We start from the raw sequence: 16,654 nt of genomic DNA on the forward strand, positions 1-16,654 counted from the left end.
GAAGTGTAGTTTCCAAAATGGGGTCACATTTGGGTGTTTCTTTTTTCGTTTTTATGTCAGAACCGCTGTAAAATCAGTCACCCCTGTGCAAATCACCAATTTAGGCCTCAAATGTACATGGTGCACTCACTTCTGAGCCTTATTGTGCGCCCACAGAGCATTTTACACCCACATATGGGGTATTTCCGTGCTCAGGAGAAATTGCGTTGAAAATTTTGGGGGTCTTTTTTTTCCTTTTAACGCTTGTGAAAATAAAAAGTATGGGGCAACACCAGCATGTTTTTATTTTTTTTACACTAACAAGCTGGTGCAGCCCCCAACTTTTCCTTTTCATAAGGGGTAAAAGGAGAAAAAGCCCCCCAAAATTTGTAACGCAATTTTTCCCAAGTACGGAAATACCCCATATGTGGCTCTAAACTGTTTCCTTGAAATACGACAGGGCTCTGAAGTGAGAGCGCCATGCGCATTTGAGGACTAAATTAGGGATTGCATAGGGGTGGACATTGGGATATTCTACGCCAGTGATTCCCAAACAGGTTGCCTCCAGCTGTTGCTAAACTCCCAGCATGCCTGGACAGTCAGTGGCTGTCCAGAAATGCTGGGAGTTGTTGTTTTGCAACAGCTGGAGGCTCCGTTTTTGAAACCCTGCCATACAATACCTTTTTCATTTTTATTGGGGTGGGGGGGGGCAGTGTAAGGGGGTGTATATGTTGTGTTTTACCCTTTATTATGTGTTAGTTTAGTGTAGTGTTTTTAAAGTACATTCTCACTGGCGGGTTACGGCGAGTTTCCCGCTAGGAGTTTGCGCTGTGGCGAAAAATTTGCCGCAGCTCAAACTTCAAGCAGGAAACTTACTTTAAACCTGCCCGTGTGAATGTACCCTGTACATTCACATGGGGGGGGGGGGGGAACCTCCAACTGTTTCAAAACTACAACTCCCAGCATGTACTGACAGACCGTGCATGCTGGGAGTTGTACTTTTGCAACAGCTGAAGGCACACTGGTTGGAAAACTTTCAGTTAGGTTCTGTTACCTAACTCAGTATTTTCCAACCAGTGTGCCTCCAGATGTTGTAAAACTACAAATCCCAGCATGCCCAGACAGAAAACTGCTGTGTGGGCATGCTAGGAGTTGTAGTTTTGCAATATTTAGAGGGCTACAGTTTGGAGATCACTGTGCAGTGGGCATTAAACTGTAGACCTCCAGCTGTTGCAAAACTACAACTCCTAGCATACCCAAGCAGCTGTCTGGGCATGCTGGGAGTTGTAGTTTTGCAACATCTGGAGGGCTACAGTTTAGAGACCACTGTATAGTGGTCTCACACTGTAGCCCTCCAGATGTTGCTAGGCAACTCACCGACTTCCGTAGGATCCAGGGATCCAGCCGCACGACATCGCCGTCCGCCGATCCCCATCGACCGCAGCCTCCGCAGATCGGTAAGTGGACTTCGGCACCGGTCCCTGTCGGTTTCCCCGTTCTGCCCAGCCTATTGTGGTCTTGGACAACCGCAACCCCCTTATATTCCGGGTCACCATAGACCTGTAATGACCCGGAACCGCACAAATTAATTTGCCGCGATCGCCGACATGGGGGGGGGGGGGGTGGGGGTCTGTTGACCCCCCTGGGCATTTGTGCGCGGTGCCTGCTGATAGATATTCAGCAGTCACCCCGGTCCAGTCCCTGCCCGGCACGCAGAAAGGACCGAAATTCCCACGGGTGTACAGGTAAGTCTTGGGTCCTTAAGAACCAGGGTGTCAGGACGTACTCCTGTGGAATTTTTTTTTTTTTTTTTTTTAATGAACATAAATAAACAGATTTGTTAAATTACTTCTATTAAAAAAAATCTTCCTGTAATTATTAGCAGCTGAATGCTACAGAGGAATTTTTAGCTTTTTTTGGTCTTGTCCACAGTGCTCTCTGCTGACACCTCTGTCTGTGTCAGGAACTGTCCAGAGTAGCATAGGTTTTCTATGAGGATTTTCTCCTGCTCTGGACAGTTCCTGATATGCGCATCAGGTGTCACCAGAGAGCAAAAAAAAGAAAAAAAAAGACAAAAAAGAAAAGAATTTCCTCTGTAGCATACAGCTGATAAAAAGTACTGGAAGGGTAAAGATTTTTTAACAGAAGTCATTTACAAATCCGTTTAACTTTCTGGCACCAGTTGATTTAAAAAAAAAAAAAAAAAAAAAAAAAATTAATAAATAAAAAAATAAAAAAATAATGTTTTCCACCAGAGTACCCCTTTAAGGACGCAGACGTTTTTTGCAAATTTGACCGCTGTCACTTTAAGCATTAATAACTCTGGAATGCTTTAACATATTCATTTGCTTTAAAGATTGTTTTTTTCGTGACATATTCTACTTTATATATGTTACTGGTAAATTTTCGTCCATAATTTAATTAAAATTTCATGAAAAAGTTGAAAATTTTGCACTTTTCTAACTTTGAAGCTCTCCGCTTGTAAGGAAGGTAGACATTCCAAATAAATTATTTATCGATTTACATATACAATATGTCTAGTTTGTGTTGGCATCATAAAGTTGACATGTTTTTACTTTTTGAAGACATTAGAGGGCTTCAAAGTTTAGCAGAAATTTTCAAATCTTTCACGATAATTTCAAAATCGGAATTTTTTAGTGACCAGTTCAGTTTCTTTCAAAGTGAATTTTATGGTTTTTAGGTTAGAAATACCCTATAATGGACCCTATTATGAAAACTACACCCCTTAAAGTATTCAAAATGACATTCAGAAAGTTTGGTAACCCTTTATCTGCAGCAATATGGAGGAGAAAATTCAAAATCTTCATTTTTTTACAACAACATGTTCTTGTAGACCCATAGGTAAAAATTTCCCCAAAAATTTGTAACCCCATTTTTCTCAAGTAAGGAAATACCTCATATGTGGATGTAAAGTGCTCTGTGGGTGCACTAGAGGGCTCGGAAGGGAAGGAGCATTGGATTTGAGAGCAAAATTTGCCTTTATGGTTTTTGGGGGGTATGTCACATTTAGGAAGCCCCCATAGTGCCAGAACAGCAGAAAAAAAAAACATGGCACACTATTTGGGAAATTACACCCCTCAAGGAACGTAACAATAGGTATAGTGAGCCTTAACACTCCACAGGTGTTTGACGAATTTTCGCTAATGTTGGATGTGAAAATTAAACAATAAATTTTTTTCACTAAAATGCTGGTGTTACCCCATGTGTGGATGCAAAGTGCTCTGCAGGGGAACTATAGTGCTCAAAAGAGAAGGAGTGCCATTGGGCTTTTGGAGAGAGAATATGGCTGGAATTGAAGACCATGTGCGTTTACAAAACCCCCATGCTGCCCGAACAGTGGACCCCCCCCACATGTGACCCCATTTTGGAAACTATATTTTGATAGTTCGGACATTTACGCACGCAGCGATACCAAATAGGTTTATTAAAAAAAAATAATAATAAAAAAAAAAATGATTACGCTTTTTGGGGGTAAAATGAAGAAAAGAAAAAAAAAACGGACAATTTACATTTTTATTGGGGGAGGGGATTTTCCCTTTTTTTGTTTGTTTTTTAACACTTTGTATGTCTTCATAGGGGGGACTATCTATAGCAATCATTTGATCGCTAATACTGTTCAGTGCTATGCATAGGACATAGCCTATAATACTGATCAGTGCTATCTTCTGCTCTGTTCAATCTCAGACCAGAGCAGAAGACGCCAGGAGACGGAAGGAGGCAGGTGAGGGGACCTCCGTCCGCCATTACAGATGATCGGATCCCCGCAGCAGCGCTGTGGTCAATCCGATCATCTATTTTAACATGCGCGTAGCCGCGATCTGTACTGATCACGGCATCTGAGGGGTTAATGGCGGACATCCACGCGATCACAGATGTCGGCCATTACCGGCGGGTCCCCGGCTGCTGTCAGCAGCCGGAAACTGCCGTTTATGACGCAAGCACCACTCCGATGCTCACGGTCATACACAGGACTTAAATGTCCTGGTGCGTGAAGTACAAAACAGGACGTACATTTACGTCCTTGGTCGTTAAGGGATTAACCTGACTACAAACCGAAGGTATTTCTGGTGAGGCTCATAGATTGGAATATGGAAGTAAGCGTCTTTTAAATTTATAGGTCTCCATCCAGGCGTCCTTTTGGATTAGAGGAATGGCAGATTTCAATGTTTCTATTCTAAACTTTTGAAAGTAATACGTTTGTTCAGACCCTTCAAATTTATAATGGTTCTGAAGGAACTGTTGGGCTTTGGGACTAGGAATAAGATGGAATAGTGTCCTAGGCCTTGTTCTTGCTGAGGAAACAGAATAATAGCCCCAAAGGATAACAGATCTTTATACCTGAGCAGTCTCATGTTTGCATTTTCTGATTCTAGAACCGTAACACAATATCTTTGAGGAGGAGGGAAGGCAAACTTGATTCCGAAGCCGAACTCCAGGGATTTCAGAATAAAATTTTTTTTTTTTTTTTTGATGTTCGCCCACTGGCGACAAAATAGAGTGAGTCTTCCACCACACCTGAAGACCATCCTTATTTTTTACTTGGTAGTTTTTCTTTAGGAAGCACCGTCTTATCCACAGCATGTTCCAGAGTTCTATCTAAGACTTAATTTGAGCAGAAGAGTCTCACAATTTCTTTAATAAAGATCCTTTAGATCATAAGATGGATGGATTAAGTTGAGAGCTATCCTAAAAAGTAAGGATGTCTTGTTTACCACTTTAGATACCTGTACATCAATTTTTGGAATTTCGTTCCATAATTTCGTATCTTCCTCAATCGAAAATCTGGAACGAAATTCATTGGAAAGTAACAATCTTTCCACCGGCTTCCATTCCATCCCCTAATGATATATGAACGGTGAACACCTGTTGTCTTTTAGGTTTCAATCCCGCAAACATGAGCTCTTGGATAGAGGTAGACTCAGAAGTTTCAGAAATTTTCATTGCATTTCTGACAGCATTAAAGGGGTTATCCAGGAAAAACTTATAATATATATATATATATATATATATATATATATATATATATAGCAACTGGCTCCAGAAAGTTAAAAATTTTTTTTTTTTTTTTGTTCTTCTCTTTTTTCAACTGGTTATATAATATTTCTTAATGAGGTCTTTTGATCAGCCACTGATATAGGATCGGTGTAATCTCACTATGATGTTTGTTTCACATGGGCAGGAAAAGATAGAAATAATTGTTTATGAATAAACGGGGTAAAGGTAGCTTGAATAAGTGTTTCCAGAGTGTGATGGTCAGAGGGCGCACCCATGGTTCTCTACACCCCCATACTTTTTATAATTTATTTATTTATTTATTTTTTGGCATTTCAAAATTTTACCTGCAAGTAGCAGGAGGCGATTTCTTTATTCGCAAATAGGGGTTGGTTGGGTTATTTTTTTTTTTTTTCTTTCTTTCTCTTTACTCCATCCGTCTGTCTTCTATTGTCCATCTTAATAAAGGTGGTTGTTTATTATAACGATAATGGAGAAAATTGGGACCTTGAATGTAGGTTCATTGAATGTTAGAGGCCTACATGATGCAGGGAAAAGGTCTATACTAAGGAATTTATAAAAAAAAAAAGGGGGGAGTTAATGTAGTGTACTTGCAAGAGACGCATTTTAAGGAAACACACCGTTTTAATTTAACAGGTAGACAATTTCCGATAGCAGGGATGTGGAAATTCTATCGCCCGACGCCCGGGACAAGTAGTTTTGGGCACCGGGCAGGTGAATAGTGTATAGATTTAGCCCTGTATCGGGCTAGCAGGGACAGACCGACCTCCCCCTTATTTTTCTTTAATGCCGGTGTGAGGCGCAGGAGCGGATGCAAGTCTGCACCTCACACCGGCGCTCAGAGTGTATGGAGGGGGCGGCGGCCTCCAGCTGACTGCAGAGTCCCTGTATCTCCCCTCCCGGAGGATGCAGCTCTACACAAGAAGACACAGCAGGGTGAGAGAAAGAACGTAGACAGCTCGGCACACAGCTCCCCCCTCCCCCGCACACAGCTCTATCCCTCCCCCTCCCCTGTCTCCACAGGACCTAATCTACCACGGAGAGGCTGCATGTTTGCACGGGGAAAACACAGAGCGGGGGAGGGGAGAGAGGAGAGGATGTCTGGTGTGAGGGGAGATTTTCAAACCCATGTAACCTCACACCGGCCGGGACTACAGCTCTTATGTCCACTCATGGTCGGCTCTGGTGAGGAGGCAGAGAATGCAGGCGGCGGTGGGAAGGGTGGTTGTATATGTAGGGTGTGAGTGTATGTGTGATGTGTGTGTAATGTATAATGTGTGTATGATGTCTAAGTGTGATGTGTATGTAATGTATACTGTCTGTGTGTGATGTGTGTGTAATGTATACTGTGTGTATGATGTCTATGTGTGATGTGTATATAATGTGTGTATGATGTCTGTCTGTGTGTGATGTGTGTGTAATGTATAATGTGTATGATGTCTGTCTGTGTGTGATGTGTGTGTAATGTATAATGTGTGTATGATGTCTATGTAATGTATAATGTGTGATGTGTATGTAATGGATAATGTGTGTATGATGTCTGTCTGTGTGATGTGTGTGTAATGTATAATGTGTGTATGATGTCTATGTAATGTATAATGTGTGTATGATGTCTGTCTAAGTTTGTGTGTATGCATGTGATGTATGATGTGGGGGGGCAGCGGCGGGTGTATGTATGATGTGTGCATATGTATGGTGTGAGTGTATGTGTGATGTGTGTATGATGTCTATGTGTGATGTGTGTATAATGTATAATGTGTGTATGATGTCTGTGTGTGATGTGTATGTAATGTATAATGTGTGTATGATGTCTATGTGTGATGTGTATGTAATGTATAATGTGTGTATGATGTCTATGTGTGATGTGTATGTAATGTATAATGTGTGTATGTGATGTCTGTCTATGTGTGATGTGCATGTAATGTATGATGTGTGTGTGATGTCTGTCTATGTGTGTGTGATGTATGATGTGTGTATGATGTCTATGTGTGATGTATAATGTGTGTATGATGTCTGTGTGATGTGTATGTAATGTATAATGTGTGTATGATGTCTGTCTATGTGTGATGTCTATGTAATGTATGATGTGTGTATGATGTCTGTCTAAGTTTGTGTGTATGCATGTGATGTATGATGTGGGGAGGGGCAGCGGTGGGTGTATGTATGATGTGTGCATATGTATGATGTATATGTATGGTGTGGATGTGTGTATGTAATGTATGATGTGTGTATGATGTCTGTCTATGTGTGATGTGTATGTAATGTATAATGTGTGGATGATGTCTGTCTGTGTATGTAATGTATGATGTCTGTCTGTGTGATGTGTATGTAATGTATAATGTGTGTATGATGTCTGTGTATGTGATGTGTATGTAATGTATAATGTGTATAATGTCTGTGTGTGATGTGTGTGTAATGTATAATGTGTGTATGATGTCTGTCTAAGTTTGTGTGTATGCATGTGATGTATGATGTGGGGGTGCAGCGGTGGGTGTATGTATGATGTGTGCATATGTATGATGTATATGTATGGTGTGAGTGTGTGTGATGTGTGTGTATATATGTATGATGTGTGTGTGATGTCTGTCTAAGTGTGATGTGTGTATGTATATGATGTGGGGGGCAGCGGCGTGTGTATGTATGGTGTGAGTGTTTGTGTGATGTGTGTATGTAATGTATGATGTGGGGGGGGGCACTGCCGCCGCCGCCAGTTGTGCCATCTAAATTTTTAGTGTCTTCTGGCCTCCGCACTGAATTGCACCCCCTTCATACTCACCCGACGACCAAGAGCCCCACGGATGCACACAAACACGCCCGAACCAAAACTACAACTCCCAGCATGTTAGACAATAACCTAATCTGTAGAACTATAAAGTGTAACATGCTGGGAGTTGTAGTTTTGGTTCGGGTCAGCTGCAGAGCCATAGGCTGCATCAGGGCATGCTGGGAGTTGTAGTTACTAACTGTAATTCCCAGTATTCCTTGACACAGACTATGGCTCTGCAGCTGACACAAACCAAAACTACAACTCCCAGCATGTTACACACTAACCTTAACTGTACTACTATACAGTGCAACATGCTGCAACACCCACACAACCATAGGCTGTATCAGGGCATGCTGGGAGTTGTAGTTATCTAGTAACTAAATGCAACATCCAGCATTTTCTGGCACAAAATGCAGCATATAAACTGGAGAAGCAGAACCCCCCCCCCCCCCCCCCCCCAGTAACACATAAGTCCCTATGAAGACTGAAAAATAGTGATTAAAATATTTTAAAAAGTGCCTATATATGTGAATAAGCCCCTTTCCTAATAAAAGTTTCCAATTTTCTTTAAATAAAAATAATGTACAAAAATAAACATAAGTGGTATCGCTGCATGTGGAAATGTCCAGACTATTAAAATATAATGTTAATTAAACTGTACGGTGAACGGTGTAAATGTAAATAATAGTCCAGAATTGCTCATTTTTGGTCACTTCATATTAGAAATGTTTTATGGTGATCAAAAAGTTACATCTAGACTTTTCTGGGCTTGGCTCGGGTGTAAGAGGAGCTACAGCTCTCCCGCCGCTAATAGTCTGGCATACTGCGATCACTGTGGCCGCTATTAATCCATTAGGTCATCGCTGTCTAAGTTGACAGCAGTGTCTAAAGGATCTTATATCCATCCCTGGTGGTCTAGTGGGGTGAATCGTACTATTTTGGTGGAAATTATTTTATCTACCAGGACAAGTGGATTTTCTTGAAGTACAAGTAGATTGTGTTCCACTTTAGTCCCTTGGACAAGTAGTTTTTTTTTTATTTTTTTTATTTCCACACCCCTGGATTTGGATATCATAGCTACACTGACAACCCCAAATCCAAAGGATCGAGTATCCTTATATCACACAATGTTCCCTGGGTATTCGTGGACTCTCATGCAGATAGCGAAGGTAGATATATATTTGTGAAGGGTACAATCGCGAATCGGAAACTGACTTTCGCATCCATATATCTTCCTAATATAAAACAGAGCTCGGCTTTGATTCAGATCTTAAAGAAATTAGAGAATTTTTCAGAAGGGTTATTGGTGTTAGGCGGAGATTTTAATTTTGCCATAGAGCCACAGTTAGATACATCTAAAGGAATATCTTATATGCGGTTGACAGAACTTAGACGATGTAAAAAAGCACTCCACGAGCAGCAGCTAGTGGATGCCTGGCGAGTCCAAAATCCAAACAAACGCGATTAATCTTGTTATTCTTCAGCACATGACTCATATTCCAGAATAGATTATCTGATGTTAAAAACAGCAGGATCTGGACTCGCTTTGTTCCACTGGGATCGATAATATTATTTTAGCGGATCATGCACTGATTAAGATACGTATCAAATTGCCATCTTTAGCCCCCAGACAATGGAACTGGCGGCTAAACCCCTTATTATTACAGGATGAAGTGACAAAAAAAGATCTGATTCCAGATCTAGACAACTATTTTAAATTAAACAGTACACAAGAGATGTCACCAATTGTGGTCTGGGAGGCACACAAATGTGTTTCAAGGGGCATATTGGTGAAACACGGAACCAGATAAAAAAAAAGAGAGAACTCAAAAAAATAGACCAATTATTAGAAGAACTAAGAGCTTTAGAAATATCTCATAAACATCAAACAGATTTGGAAACTTTCTTAACCACAATAAAAAAACGGGAGGAATTAAGGCAATTACTGTGTGAGGATGCAAAAAAGAAATTGCTGAACTGTAGAAGCCGAGGCTACGAGTTCAGTAATAAAATAGGTAAAACACTTGCAGAAATGTCTAAAGGCACAGCAACAGCAGACATATGTAGCTAAAATAAAGCAGGATTTGCAGAAAATGACTTATAGACCTATAGAAATTGCTGAAGCATTTAAAGAATATTATAAGTTTATATAATATAGACTCCAATAATCCAACAACACAATGCAAAAAATTTCGCTCGAAAGTTAAAGATTATATAATAAACTCAGGACTCCCCAAATTAAAAGATGAGGAGGTTATTGGTCTTGAAGAGGATATAACTGAGGAAGAGTTAGAGCAGGCGATTAAACAGTCTCACAAATTTAAAGCCCCAGGTCCTGATGGGCTGTCATTAGGATATTATAAGCAGTTAGGAGAGGTTGTGAGACCTGCCCTTTTAAAAACTTTCAACTCTATCTCTCAAGGCCATAATCTTTTGAAAGATTCGACAAGAGCCCACATCTCAGTGATCCCAAAAGAAGGGAAGGATCCTGCTCATTGCATGAGCTACCGCCCGATCTCGCTGTTGAACACAGATTTGAAATTATTGGCGAAGATACTGGCAGGTAGGTTGGCTCGTGTGATGGGCAGGATTATTCATTCAGATCAGGTAGGTTTTACGGCAGGGAAAGAGGCCAAAGATAATACGACTTGTACCATAAATCTTGTGCAGTTCGCCCGGTCGAATAAAATACCATTACTTTTGCTATCCACAGATGCGGAAAAAGCTTTCGACCGCGTGAACTGGACATTTATGGAAGAATCATTAATACATGTGGGCATACGGGAAAAATTCCTGAAGTGGGTGATGGGGTTATATAGGTGTCCAACAGCAAAAGTGCGAGTGAATGGTATTTTATCAGATGAATTTACCATAAAAAAATGGGACAAGACAGGGCTGTCCACTGTCACCGTTAATATTTATTTAAGTTATAGAATCTTTTCTGTGCAGGGTGAGAGCTAATAAAGATTTGACAGGGCTCCCTATACAAAAGATTAATCATAAAGTAGGTGCATACGCAGACAATCTCATTTTCTATATCACTAATCCTTTAATTTCATTACCTATATTGTTACGGGAATTTGACATATACGCACGTCTGTCAAATTTTAAAATTAATTACGGGAAATCCGAAGCAATATTACACTTCCGAAAGAAGAAGAGAGTGATCATATACAGGGGTTATTTAACTTCAAATGGGCTAAACAAGCTATTAAACTTTTAGGAGTCTGGATACCAGCAGAAGTTAATAAAATATACAAACTAAACTACGTACCATTAATAAATTTAACCCAGGAATTATGTCAACAATGGTCAGGAAAACTATTTTCATGGTTCGGCAGATGTGCTCTTTTTAAAATGTCCATCCTTCCAAGAAACTTTATCTATTTCAGTGCTTACCAATAACAATCCCACAATCTTTTTTTTTTTAAAACATGCAAACGGTTCAGTATGAATTTATCTGGGGCAGGAAAAAACCTAGACTGAAAAGAACGTTATTAAGCTATCCGAAAGATAAAGGAGGACTGGGCATTCCCGATCTGAGAGGATACTATATTGCTTCCATGTTATCAAGAGTAGTGGATTGGTGTAGGACCGATGTTCAGAAAGCATGGGTTAAAATAGAACAGAGTATAACTTCAATCCCGCTTAAATGCCTCCCTTGGTGTCATGCCTTAAAGAATAAAGAAGTATGGCAACATCCTACCATTGGCGCGACGCTGAAAGTTTGTAATGACAAAAAAGTACGCAAATATTTCCTTCCTCAAAATTCATGCATGGTACCGATAATAGGCAATCCGGCCTTTCCTCCAGGATTGAATGATTTAGTTTTCTCTCGCTGGATTGCCAATGACAGATATAGGGTATGTCATTTACGAGAAGAGTCAGAGAATATGGGTTGGATAGATGTAATAAAAATTAGCGAACCCTGTCCATTGGGTTTTTGGCGCTCTATGCAGCTTAAACATTTTTTGGCTCAACAACCAGATATAGGGTTCTATCGGGACCAAATTACAACTTTTGAAGAATTATGTGCCAGGAAAGAGGGGATACGCCACACCCTTTCTGTAATTTATAAACTGGACAGGAGAAATGGCAGACTCTCTTCCCATGTACACGGCAAAATGGGAAAGAGATCTAAAGATACAGCTAAACCAAGAACAGTGGGTTAAGATTTTCAAACTGGCGCATGGTTCTACTATCTGTACAACATTGCAGGAAGCTAATTATAAGGTAATGTCAAGATGGTACCGGGTGCCCAAGGTACTGCACAGAATAAATGCAAACAATTCAAATATTTGTTGGCGTTGTAGATCAGGAGATGGATCAATTTTGCATATATTTTGGTCATGCCCAAAACTTACACATTTCTGGCAGCAAGTCCAGGAAGTATTGGGAAGAGTGACTGGGCCCACGGTTCCATCAGACGCAGCCTTTTTTCTATTAAAACATCATGAAATACCTATGCAAGAATGTAAATACTCTTTATTAAGTACTTTGGTCCAATCTGCCCGAAATTGCATTCCTGCCTTGTGGAGGCAGGAAGATCCTCCAACCTTGAAATGATGGTTCAATAAAGTGGATGAAACTCATAGTAATTTTTATGCAACATGGGCCCCATGGATGCAATTATTTGAGTCTGAAGACCTTGAGGCATACGTTAGGTAGACAGGATGGGGACGGAGACGGGGTGGAAGGCGGGATGGAGAAATTATTATTATAATTTTTTTTTTGTAGGGGGTTTGGAGATGGAGGGTAGTGGGGGGGGAGGGGGAGATAGCAGTGGATATACAGATCTCTATGAGGATAATCTATAGAGAGGGGTAGTAAGAAACAAAACTTCGAGCACTGTTTATTAGTTTAAGATATCCGCCCTTATTGGCGGATGATTGAAGTGTAAAGATGATATCATTTGATTAGAGATTAGCAGCTGGGAGGGGGAAGGCGGGAGTCCATATGTGTTTATAAGTTGTGTTTACTTAGTCATGCCTTACATCTCTTAACTGTTGTTTTGTTTCTTATGTTGTATGTGTAATTCATTTAAAATAAAAGTATAAAGGAAAAAAGGAAGTTAAACAGATTTGTAAATTACTTCTATTTAAAAAATCTTAATCCTTTCAGTACTTATGAGCTGCTGAAGTTGAGTAGTTTTTTTCTGTCTAAGTGCTCTCTGATGACACGTGTCTCGGGAGCTGTCCAGAGTAGAAGCAAATCACCATAGCAAACCTATTTTACTCTGTGCAGTTCCCGAGACAAGCAGAGATATCAGCTGTTGCCAGACAGAAAAGAACAACTCAACTTCAGCAGCTGATAATTATTGAAAGAATTAAGATTTTTTTTTATAAAAGTAATTTACAAATCTGTTTCACTTTCTGGAGCCAGTTGATATAAAAAAAAAAAAAAAAAGGATATAGATATAGAGAGAGATTAATTATATATATATATATATATATATATATATATTTATTAAAAAGTTTTTTCCTTGAATACCCCTTTAACTAGAGTTTCCATGTCCTCAGAGGAGTAACAATATCTTTTATCATTCCTCCGAGTACAAGGTTAAATGACTTCACTTTCTTCTTAAGAATTGGAACCCACAGAAAAAAAGTGTCAACCTCAGAATCTAAATCAGAGTTAATAAAACAGTGTTTTTTCATCTTTAACAGAGGAGGATCCAAAAAAGAGGAAAGATCCGACATATGGAATGGATCAACCAGTGGAGATGGATCAACTGAGCTTTTGACAGATCTGCAGCAACAGAAGTTTGAACTTCAGATTTAATAAAAGAAACTAAGTTCCTCCAAAAAAGACGGGGATTCCTGCTGAATTACCTTAACATACAGGCTTTACATAGGGGCTTATTATATCCTTTATGCCGTATAAAAGCACCAACCACATTTTTTTTTATTTTTTTTTTATTTTAATTTTATGGTTAACTTTGGATTCTTTATCCTTAGATTTCTCTGTGGCCTACTTGTCTCCCAAAAAGGAGAGAAGGGAACCCACAAGAACAGGGGATTATTAAAACAATACTCTACCCAAAAGAAATAAGTGTACCCACAATGGGTCAGCTACTCACTGGGTTGCCGGGTCCTGTGCGCTCCAGAGATGCAGAGCGGGCAGTGACCGAAACTATCCATGGTGTCCAGAGGATGTTGTATAGACCTGGGCTTGCCCAGGGCTTTCAAAATTGGCGCCCGCCTCCCGAATCAGCGCCGCCATCGGGCCGCCGAATCAGGCAGGAATTTCGGGCTCCGGCCAATCGCAGGAGACGTACGCGCGTGCACAGCGTCACCCGCACGAGTACAAGGCCACCGCCAGAACCCCGAAGCGGCCAGGGGAACCAGGGCACCCGAGGCCGGCCAAAGAACTAGATCCTCTGCATTAACTCCTGGAGCGCCGCAGGGGACCGAATTCGGGACCGGAGAGGCGCCTCACCAGCAGGCCACGACCCGGTACCGGGGAAGTAGAGAGGGAAGCCGAAGCGACCTCGCCTGAATTCCACTATACACAGCCCACCAGGAAAAGGTACAGACCTCTCTGCACCCCTGCTCCGTAGGAACAGGAAACACTGAGGGAGTATGGAGGGAGGGGCCTTTTAACCTTTCTTGTGCTTCCTGTTCCTATGCAGATAGGGGGCAATCTAATGTGGTGCTGTCGTGAGTGGACGAAGTGAAAAATTTTAATTTTTTACACTAACATGCTGGTGTAGACCCCAACTTTACCTTTTCATAAAGGGTAAAAGGAGAAGAAAAAAAAAAGAAATTTGTAACGTAATTTCTCACGAGTACAGAAATACCCCATATGTGGCCCTAAACTGTTGCCTTGAAATACAACAGGGCTCCGAAGTGAGAGAGTGCCATGTGCATTTGAGACCTAAATTAGAGATTTGCATAGGGGTGGACCCCAATGCAATCATAGTGCTTGCCTCCGCTGCCAAAATACCCTATGGCAGTGTTCCCCAAACAGGGTGCCTCCCAACATGCCTGGCTTTCCGGCAATACTGGGAGTTATTTTGCAACAGCTGGAGGCTCCGTTTTGGAAACACTGCCGTATGAGATGTTTTTAACTTTTATGGGGGGGGGGGGGGAAGACAGTGTAAGGGTGTCTATATTTAGTGTTTTACCCTTTAGTTTGTGTTGTGTAGTGTTTTTAGGGTACAGTCACACGGGCGTGGGTTTCACAGTGAGTTTTCCGCTGGGAGTTTGAGCTGTGGCGGAAAATTTGCTCAAACTTAAAGCAGGATACCACCACCTGTGTAACTGTACCCTGTACATTCACATGGGGGGGGGGGGGGGGGCAGCTAACCTTCAACTGCTGTAAAACTACAACTCCCAGCTTGCACTGACAGACCGTGCATGCTGGTAGTTGTAGTTATGCAACAGCTAAAGGCACACTGGTTGGGAAACACTAAGTTAGTTAACAGACTACCGCAGTGTTTCTGCACCAGTGTAACTCCAGCTGTTGCAAAACTACAACTCCCAGCATACATGGTCTGTCAGTGCATGCTGGGAGTTGTAGTTTTGCAACATCTGGCCCTTCAGATGTTGCAGCACTACAATGCTCAGCATGCCTTGACAGTCTTGGCATGCTGGGAGTTGTAGTTTTGCAACATCTGGAAGTGCACAGTTTGGAGACCACTACACAGAGCCTTTGGCTGTCTGGGCATGCTGGGAGCTGTAGTTGTAAAACTACAAGGCAGCACAGAAGATCACTTACCAGATCTTCACTGCTGTCTCTGTCTCTGCCGCCGATCCTCCCTGCCACTGGTCCCCCTTCTTCAACGGCCAGCAGCCATCTCCGCATCTTCCCCCGCTCTCCTTGGACCTCCAGGGGTGGACAGAGTGGGGGATCTCACTATTAACCCCCCCCCCCCCCCCCCCCCTCAGTCAGTCCTGACCGATAAATCGCAGGGGATAGGAGGAGGTGGCAGGGGCACCTGCCACCTCGCTCCTATCCTTTAGGATGATCGGGGCTCCGATCATCCCTATTTTCCAGGCGATCGGGTCACCAGAGACCCGATCAGCCCGGAAAAGCTGTGAATCACGGCGATCACCGACAAGGGGGGCATTCTCAGGACCCCCCTGGGCGATATGCCGGGATGGCTGCTGATAGATAGAACCACTGTAAAACCAGTCACCAATTTAGGCCACATGCTGGACCAGTATGCGTTAGCCTACCTTTTCTCATAATCCTATACGTGCTGCAGGCTCTCTGCCTCTCCTGCACCTAGTAGCTCATCCCTGTCCTCACTGGTCTCAGGCCCTAATGAGTAAATCTACAGTATAATTTGTCGTAATCCAAATCTAACCAAATGGACAATTTGGACTCAGTCCTAGGAGACCTCAGTGTTATACCTGACTCTTCCACAAATGAAAATATTGAAAATCCAGATTGGCAGATAAGAGGCATACTACAAGATATTTTTTTTTTTTTGCCAAGAACGTATACATTATAAAATTGTCCAACTGTGTTTAACTGACATCAGTACTTGTGTTTGAGGCTTCTTGCAACCAAAGCAGTCAATGTCGTACTATTTCTGAACCTCTCAGGTGTGTCCAGCACCCTTTCTTAGGAAATCAGAAATAGCACACAATTGAGTCTACATACTATATTAATGTTCATTATAATATCCAAACCGACAAGAAAAACCTACCTGTCTGACCTTCACATAGCCTTTGTTGCAATCCGACATCAACTGCACTATGAAAGCAAAAATAAAAAGCTGCGATTATGACAATTGAAGAATGTTAAACATTGCAAAAAAACAAGTGTATTTATTTTTTTTTTTTACTTTTGTGCCTTTGATCATTTTTTTATTTAAAAATAATAAAATACAGATTATTGCACCAAAAGGATATATAGAATACAGCA

General features: G+C 41.4%; 1 protein-coding gene across 4 annotated transcripts in view; it reads right to left on the reverse strand.

The window, feature by feature from the left end:
• Positions 1-16,654, reverse strand: part of APTX (aprataxin) — a 66,104-nt gene that overhangs the window by 38,662 nt on the left and 10,788 nt on the right. For 3 of the 4 annotated variants that reach the window (XM_056569807.1, XM_056569806.1, XM_056569809.1), the window contains exon 3: positions 16,437-16,483. In XM_056569807.1, the coding sequence (XP_056425782.1) occupies positions 16,437-16,483 (47 nt within the window). Of the gene's footprint in view, positions 1-16,137; positions 16,241-16,436; positions 16,484-16,654 lie in introns of those variants that run through there. The other variant, XM_056569814.1, reaches the window with a different exon arrangement.

Source organism: Hyla sarda, chromosome 1, assembly GCF_029499605.1.
Source record: "Hyla sarda isolate aHylSar1 chromosome 1, aHylSar1.hap1, whole genome shotgun sequence".
NCBI classification, from domain to species: domain Eukaryota; kingdom Metazoa; phylum Chordata; class Amphibia; order Anura; family Hylidae; genus Hyla; species Hyla sarda.